General features: G+C 35.1%; 1 protein-coding gene across 7 annotated transcripts; it reads right to left on the bottom strand.

Annotated features, from left to right (window-relative positions):
• Nucleotides 1-461: 461 nt before the first annotated feature.
• LOC140787988 (uncharacterized) lies at nt 462-8,043 on the bottom strand. 7 transcript variants are annotated; one of them, XM_073137051.1, is made up of 9 exons: nt 7,725-8,043; nt 7,403-7,629; nt 5,882-5,992; nt 4,097-4,252; nt 2,730-2,971; nt 1,926-2,260; nt 1,789-1,817; nt 1,641-1,686; nt 462-686 (listed from the first exon to the last, which is right to left on the bottom strand). In XM_073137051.1, the coding sequence occupies exons 1-6, from the start codon at nt 8,030-8,032 to the stop codon at nt 1,937-1,939; spliced, it is 1,368 nt and encodes a 455-aa protein (XP_072993152.1). In that variant the 5' UTR covers nt 8,033-8,043; the 3' UTR covers nt 462-686; nt 1,641-1,686; nt 1,789-1,817; nt 1,926-1,936. The 7 variants fall into 7 exon arrangements, with proteins under 7 accessions (XP_072993152.1, XP_072993150.1, XP_072993149.1 ...); XM_073137049.1 differs by having other exon boundaries at nt 1,641-1,827; XM_073137048.1 differs by having other exon boundaries at nt 1,641-1,817.
• Between the last annotated feature and the right edge of the window lie 1,212 nt (nt 8,044-9,255).

The raw sequence follows: 9,255 nt of genomic DNA, 5'->3' as shown, positions 1-9,255 counted from the left end.
CTTGTCCAATAATTGAGGAGGTTGGATCCCATTTGGATCTAAATTCGAGGACACGAATGGATTGGTTGGTAATTAAGCAGTGTCTGGTAGGTACATAGGTTGATATAGGACAAGGTTGATGAATTTGTTAATTTTCTTTTTGAATTGTTTGAGAGAGTAGGAAGATGTTACGTCCCAATTAAGCCGTAAAGGGATTATGGAGGTCACAAAATGCTTGAATTAATTAGTTTTTAGAGTAGTTCACCACTTTAGTTCACTAGTTGAGAGGAAGTTCCTAGGTTCAAGTTTGCTCAGACATTACGATTAATATTGAGTAGATTTATGGTTTAGATATATTATAGTATGTCTCTTCAAAAATTAACCTAATTATCCAACTTATATATGGAGAAAGGCTAACCACTTTAATTAGCTTAAGTACTTAGGATATATATATATATATATATATATATATATATAAAGAATTTGTCATGGAGAAAGATCGACTTCATTAAATAAATGAAAATTACAACTATAACTTGCTATTCGAAAAAAATAATTTACAACTATAACTCGCAACATGTTCATGGTTTGACATTTTCTTCTGTTGACATATGCAAAAATAATCCATCTGACAGTCTCAAATGCATCATAAGCTGTGCAATAAATAGTAGTGAAAGCTTTCTGCCGTAACCACAGCCGGCTCCGGTCTGCGAAAAATACCCAATTTTATCCGTCAGGTTATGAATTTAAAAAGGCTTTCAGAGCTCAAAGAATAGATGTACAACAGTTTCAGCACTTGCTCTGCAAGGTATGCAAGAGGACCTTTGCAGAAATAACCAGAAAACCAAGATCTGATCTAGAAGAACATTTCTGACTGGGTAATAGGAGAACAGGTAAATAATTCTTTGAATCACAGATTTATAAGTTCTATCAACATAATTCCAGGGAGACTGTCGAAGAATGACTCCCGGAACAGGAAGGAAAAGTTGCTGTATCCTTTTCGCTGCACAATAAGGTCAAGTGCTCCAATAGAGGACCAAATGTACATTAATTCTATAGAATAATAATTATAATGAATATATTGCGCATTTTCAACAAAAGAGATCTGCTATGCTGGTTACCTTCTACATCAAGAGATTCAAAAACAAGTCTTGCTCCATAGAGTATCTATGTATCATGCTGAGATTCTAGTAATAATTGGTTCAGACTTCCCTCTCCAGTGAGGTCTCTGATGCAGTATCCACTCGATAAGCAGCTCTATTCATATAACACTTCTTTCAAGGTAAAAAAAAATCGATTGCCACTTTATCGACCCATCTTCCTTAGGGTTACAGACTCATTTCTTGATTCTTGATCTATTAGATGGCAAGACCACTTTGGCCTTCTCATTTTCTTGGATGAATTAAACAGTGGTTCTATAATGTTGAGCAGTTAGAAGCAGCATCTTTATTCAGTACCTTAATGCCACGTAATTAAGCATGAAGTTGTCTCCTGGGAAGTGAAATTCTTTAGTTGAATTACATCGTTCTTGATGATTGATGAAGTAACACAAGTTGTACGGTGATGTATTATGGCTAATTCTGCATATCATCATCTAAAGCATGCCTTAAACAGAACAATCTCAAACAGACAAGTAACATGACAATAGGTGATACATTTACCTGATTTTGCAGTAGAGCTTACACATTTCATTCTTTTAAAATCTTTCTGTGAAGAAGACAATAGCAGATGTTTCACCAAATTGTACTTAGCAGGCAATTTGTAGGCTAGAGTTCTGAAGCTAGACAATTGATGATCACAGGAACTTACACCAAGAAGACTACTGAGGTAAAGTTGCCCTGAAAAGAACTAAGCTAAAAAGTAAATGGAGGCAATTGGATAAACTATTGACAAAAAAAATGCAAGATATTGCCCAAAGGATGAGAACATTTTCATGTTCAGCCTACCTTGGAAACTGCTACAATCTTTTTAAGACAAACAAGCCAAACCCAATCCCAAGAAATGTAGCGATGGCTATTCCAAAAATACCGACAAGAACTCCAGGAACTACCAAAGAACTCCAACCTTTGGCAGTTGCCATTGCACAAGCTGTAGTAGGGCCACCAACATTGGCATTTGAAGCAATAAGCAGAAATTTCTGCTCCAAACCAAGTAACCTTCCAACTCCAAGAACCAGCAATAGATGCACAAGTACTTGTACTAATGCAAATGCAAAGATACCAGGCGTTATGGTGATGGCATTGGAAATACTACCATTTGCACCCACCACGGCGAAGAAAACCTATTATTTGGATACCAGTAAGCCAATAGCACCTAGGAGGAAATGATGTAGAATAAATTAAAGAGGCTATTCTAATATTGTCTGGTCTTTCAGACCTTGTTTGGTTTGAGACTAAATTTCGAACTAAATAAGCTAGCCTTATTTCTTAATTTTAATTTAAGTACCTTGAACTAGTTCAAGAAAATATAATGCTTGGTTGTGAACTAGATTAAAGCATAATCATACTTAAAATTAATGCATCAAAATTCGCTTTGACTTTGATAATAAAATTTTAAAAATATTATTTTTTAGTAATTATAAAGTCTTAAATTATAGCTTACGGGGCTTAGCATGCTTGTAAGCCCCGTTTGCGGGCTTATGCATGTAAGCCCGCAACTACTACTACGTAGGCCTACATATTATTATTATTTTCTGTTTACAAAACACTACCAAAAAATTGCCAAGGGAATTAGTCTGTAAAGATATATACCTGCATTAGAATCAAAGCAATAGCCTCACCAGAAGGAGCAAGGCTTCCAAATACTGATGGAAACAAGGTTGCCAAGGCCACAACAATTGCTGTAATGCAGGGGAGTTTTCCACCTTGAATACCGAAGATATTATTGATATACATAGCCAATTTGCAGATCCCAAAGGACATAGCAATTGCTGTAGCACTTTGTAGGACAGGTAGCTTGTTTCCTATTCTAGATTCAGAGTCTAGTTGACCATCTGTTTATGAAGTAGTAGATTATATTAGAATTTCTAGTATATCAAACAATGCCAGATCCATGGTGGGAATATTATCATGATATACTACCAAAAGAAATAGTGCAGCATAGACATATAAAGGAGTAAAGAAGATAAAGTTAAAAAAAAAAACTTACTAAATGTGCTGTGGAACAGCCATAAATAATTTGTATGAAAGCATCTATTACCTAAGGCATGTACACAAAGCAACCGCACATGCCCTCTTCATGTGAAAAATGTGAGAGTAAGTGATGTCTATCAAAACAAAGATTTTTCAACTTTCTTCTTTTTTTTGCTGATGTATACAATCCAGGGAGGTGCAGAAAATGCATCATTAACATGCATTTGGGTGTTCAATAGAAATTATAGAGTGAAAATTTTCTCTTTAGATTTTTTTTGTAATAGTTCCACATAATCATTTACAGTTAAAGTTCATAACATGCTGAAACCATACAATGCTTCTAGGTATTCCTTTCTGACAAATAACAAACTCACACATAGCCCAGTATGTTAAAGAAATTGTTTTCCCAGCTAGGTATTGTCCAACCAACTTAAACAATGTGACATCTAATTAACCCTTTAAATTTGTTGCCTCTTCTTGCAATCATGCATATTACTTTTATTAATGAAGTGCATGCAGTCATACAACTTGATAAAAACTTTTTACTAAATACTAGTATCATAAAAATTTTTAAAAGGAAATTTATCTCATCTGATCCAATATGGTTAATCCAAGATCAAGAGAATCACATGGCACAGGTACAATATGAGCAGCATTGGCGGGACACTTCTCCAGATATATAAATGCACTTATTCTTTCAAGATATATAAGTTTGTGAACAACACTTCTCCACACAATCTCTCCCATTTTAAGTTACATCCAAGATATCAGAACTAAATTTTACTTCAACATGTATTGATGAACTAAAGCATGTCTAAAAGCAGAACTTTAATCACTCTGTAAGTAATAATTTTAGCTATTTAATAAACAAAGCTTCATAAACTTTTCATGTTGAGTAAATTCGAAATAATTAGAAAATATTAGATATGCGTTCATGCATGTAAAGCATATTCTAGAAGAAAATACTGGGAAACCATTAAACCAACCTTTAGGACATGTTGTGGCTTCTGGAGGTATTTTAGAAGCTAATGCAAAAAGAAATGTGAAGTATACTGCACAGATAACATTGTCTACAGCCATTCCTGCTGCTAAAATTGATGGAGAAACACCAAGAGCTTCTGAGACAGCAATATAATTGACAGCTAGAATTGTCATCAGATAAATGGAAATTGGTAAGAAGCTATACAAGGAATCCGGAACATAAACAAGAAAGACAATTACCCATTTGTTTGACATATCTAACCAAAGATCTTAAGAAATAAGAGAAAAAGAAGCCTCTGTAATCGCATGCACTACTGTTTCAGCAGTAACTGGAGTATTAAAATTCTAGTGTAAAAAAAGTATCTAAAAAACTACGCAGAACTACTATCCCAGACCCACAAAATGATTAAGATAAATATGTAAAGCGTTCATAATTTAAAAGATGTGATCAACCTCTTTTCCCTATATAAGGATCTAATCTAGCTCAGTTCTTCATTTAGCCTTAAAAAGAAAAAATACAACATTGGAACTTGGAACTTCATAACCTTAAAAAAATTTGTGTTAAGAATTTGGAAAATTTCCTTTCTCGTAACTCATAGGACAATGAAACTAGATAAGGGCAAATTATTTACAATTATATCACTGCACAACTTCATGTCGTACTCATTACTCTGATCTTCTAATAAATTGATCACCAATATAGAAGAAGAAAGAATGTGAAGACTTTGCATAATTATTCCCTCAATATGTACTTTAATTTTGGTATTAAACGAAAAAGGAGTCATCTCCTTGATTGAGGTCCTTTAGGATCCTTTAAACGCAATTTGCAAAATATTAACATCTTAGTGATAATGTAATTTTGAATGTGAGTCACTTATGTTGCATCAGAGATCTAAGACATATCTATAAGGCCTCAAAGTCCTAGAATATATAATTCAGTTAGGCTATTAGATTTTATTTAAGTCCAACTTGGTTTTTCTAACTTCTAATGTACATTTAGATATTTTCCTAATTGGACTCAACATATTTAGTGGTCATACTGGGAATATAAATCAAAGTCGTAGTCATTATAGTAGCTCTGTGGTCCTCATGAAAGGAGAACAAAATTTAGAATTTGTGCATTTATAAATAGGGACCCACTGCTGTATGATTTGTCATTTCATTCTAAACGAATTTTACTTTGTTGTTTTACATATGCATTTTTACTTTTTTATGATTTCTTCTGGTGTTTTTTTCCAAGTAGTGTGAAGCATTCCTAATGAGCAATAATTGGATGCTCTCTCCCATTTTAATGATCAACATATGATCAATCTCATATTTGCAAATGGTTATATTAAATAATTTCTTAATTTTACTTTCCTTCCAGTGTCCAGTTACTGAGGTCAATTTTGCTGATGAAAGTCCTAGATAAATTATATGGACAGATATGGAATGAGAATATATATATATATATATATATATATATATATATATAATCTATATTACTCATCAACTATGCGATAGCTTTCTTGTGCATTTGTAAAGAAAATTCTGAGTACTTCACTATGTGAGTTTCCACTTAAGGTGCACCTTGCAATAACAAATGGAATCTTGTATATAATGAGGATAACAATACAAAGATGTGTATCAGATATAATTGTATGTTGGCATTTATATTTAGCCTCAAATGATAAGTACATAATTGTATTAATTCATCTAGGTAGTGCATCTTGCAAGAAATTTGCAGATCTTCTTTTCCCTATCTGTCAGACACATTTCAGAATCATATTGACAATATAATTTGATGTTACCTCCACCAATATAACTACTCATGAGTGCTGCCGCAATCTTCCAACTATCTTGTCCAAGTGATCGCATGGGAACCAACATATATGCTACAAGTGTTCCGAGTGTTGTTGCTACTGTCATAAGAAAGATCAGAGCATAATATTAAGTGAAACTCATTAATGTGCAGTCAAAGTTAGTTCTAGGAAGAAACACCCAAATAAGAATCCTGAACACAAAAAAGTAATGGTGAAATTTATTTCTAGCTTTCAGGGAAAAATGTTAGCATAACTTCTGTTTCCAACAAACACTAAAGAATTAGAAAAATTAGGATATCACATTTGCACCATCATTATGAACAATTAGACCACCACGGAGTAGCACACAGAAGATAAAAAGTTTCTCCTTTAGTGCGACATCAAGGGCTATCTAAACAATGGAGCAGATGTTGATCAGCTTTGCCCATAAAAAGCAAAGATTACCACTTGTCTATCACAAGTCTTTTTCCTTTTTACTCAACACCTTTATCATTTCTACCTTCAAACTCCAGTTGTAAGGATTGGGTGAGGCTCAAATCCAGCATCAAACACCTTCTTGTTCTTCCTTCTACCTATGAAAACAATGCCATAACTTGCGGTTGTTTCCTCTCTATCTATCTAGTCATATTAGTGTTCAAGCCATTGCCGAAACAATGTCAACACAAGCAACATGTTTCACACTGAGAAGATTGCAAAATGTCCTCGTACCACAATCTATGAGCAGTTGCATGAAAGTTCAGTTAGCCATTCCTTTTGGCAAGGATCTAGTTGAACTGAACTCAAGAAATTAGCATGCAAGGTTCAAGATTGGATGCACTCAGGAAGTTTAACGTGGGTTACAAACTTATAATACAAGAAAGTTAGAAAATATTGAGAATAACTAAAGACAAACATCAAAAAACTACAAGTTGTGGCACGCTGACAAGTTAAAATGCTTACAAATAAAAAGTTACAAAATTTCATACTTCTTAAATTGTCCAAGCTTGAATAAAAAGACTCCATACCCATCTCATAAGTTATAACCAAACACAACCCGGGTTAATCTATCTCTTGATTGACATTATCCGCACACTTCCCTTAAAAGGTAGTTTTGTAGTAATAGAACCTTAAATCTTTCCAAATATAGATCCTAAGAAAAATCAGTCACATCTGTAGCATAGGCATTAAACCATCCAATCAATATAGAATATCGAATTACATAAGCCTGCTTTCTCTGTGGCAAACTCATCAACGAGATTCTATCACAATATCATATCATATCAATCTTTAAAATCCTTACCTTTATTTCATAAATGCCACTAAAAATTTATAAATATAGCATGTATTCTTTTATTCACCTAAATATCATATCAACCTCTTAAAATTATTCGATAGTCTATAAAAGATGCCACTACTATTATACAAAATATCACATTTATGCTTACAAATTATCGTGCAAGCTTTGCATATCCTTCCAATGTTGATATGTAATAAGCTCCAAGAATTGAACCAAGAATGGCTCCAAATTACCTGACCCAACCAGGAAGGCCACGAGCAGAGTCCCGGTTGACCTTATCACTCGGCGAAGGTCCGCATTGAAAAGGAGCAAGGTAACCGCCATGGGTAGAAAATACTCCATCACCACCCTATAAGCCGGCGCATCGGCAGCAACAATCCCCGCACTGCTCGCCGCTAAGCCCACCAAGATGGCTACCAACGGCGCACTCAGCGCGCTTCCCAACTGGGTCTTCTCCGACCTTAAAACAAAGCAACACCCACGTCACAACATCGCAACTTTGACTAGAATCCGGCCAGAAACCGAAGAAGAGAGAAGAGTAGAGGAGAAATTGACCAGATTCCAAAGGCGGCAGTAGCGAAGAGAGCTGTCCAACTGCCCCATTGGTCGTGAGGGGAGATGAGAGGAGTGGAGAGGCGTGCGATGGCGTTGACCGTCGTGTGAAGGGGTTTGAGAGGGGCGGACGAGGTTATGGGAGGAGAGAAGAAGTGGTAATGGCGAGGGGAGGAGGAATAGCGCTTCAGGAGGGTTGACGGAATCGCAGTGGTGGGTGGCGGGCTGAAGAGGAGAGGGGAGAAGGAGATAGAGGAGGCCATGAGCAGCCATCGTGGCCATCGTGGGCCCTCTAAATGCAACCCGCTCATTGAATTTTCGCTAAATTACACTTGGACCCACTATTGCTTTTGCGAGTATATTCCTGAAGACGATAAAACTTAATTTTACAAAATAACCCTCATTCTTGTGCATATTTGGGCAATTGGAAGAGAGGGAAGGGGTTATACGCAATTTCAGTATAAATAGGAGCAAAAATTGGTCACATGGCAATTTTGGAAGGAAAAAGAAAAGGTGGACTAGTAAAAGGGTCATTTTGAAATATTTGAATAGTTTCAGTGTGTTAGTGATAAGAGTTCTTTTCTTCTCTCCTCTTTCCTTCTCGGACGTATAACTGTACAAGTGGTAGCCGATCATAGTTCAGTTTAGAAGATGCATATATAATTTAATTTAGCCTTTGTCTTTTTATTGTCCTTCAATCTGTCAATTATATAATATATATACCCTTCTCATTAATTACCGATTTAAATTAGATGCTTTTTTTATTTTTATGTCAAGAAAACTGTTACGAACCGGCTTGATTCGATTCATAGTGGTTGAGAAAGTCTTTTTGAAATTTGGGATTCGTGGGTGGAGGCACGGATTTCTAGGTATAGAATGGAGGTGATGATGGAGTGGAGGCTGAGTAGTTGATGGAGGAGGTTGAGTAGTTGATGGAGGAGGTTCAGCAAGGGAAAGAAGTAGGCTTACCCTACGGGATTAGGAGGATCAACAAAAGAGGGAGATTAGAAGTTAGACAAAATTTTACCAACGAAAGAGGTGATGCTGGTTAGTTGAGAGAGATGTCAAGGCAAAAGCTAATTAATCTTTCAATCTTTCATTCCAAACATATCTAAGATACAAGCCATAAGACTCTATTTATAGAGATTAAATCAAAAAGTCATAAACAAATTTAACTAAACAAATCTTCCTTATCTTCTCGAATTAACTTTCTTTTTGCCACACTGCGAATATTTGTCCGAAACCCAATGTCTTTCGAGGTGATCCCATCTAGTCCGAATAGCATCAAAAACATCATGTGCCAGTTATAAAACTAATTTTACATACTTTGATTATTATTTTATCATTATTTTAGAGAATCGAAAAATTGAGTTAAGGGTAAGATTGTTATTCGATATTTTAATCTACATCATCAATAAAGTGAAAAAGTTTAAATAGTTGAGGAGATCAAGTGAAAAAAAAAATGAGCGACTTTTACATAATTGTCCCTAAAGTTAGTTGAGCTCTTTTTAAAATATCATTTAAAACTAATTAT

Source organism: Typha latifolia, chromosome 5 (assembly GCF_019914945.1).
Source record: "Typha latifolia isolate L0001 chromosome 5, TyphaL0001v2, whole genome shotgun sequence".
In the NCBI taxonomy this organism is placed as follows: Eukaryota; Viridiplantae; Streptophyta; class Magnoliopsida; order Poales; family Typhaceae; genus Typha; species Typha latifolia.
Note: the sequence above shows the minus strand (reverse complement) of the source record. Positions and strands in the feature narration are given on the sequence as shown.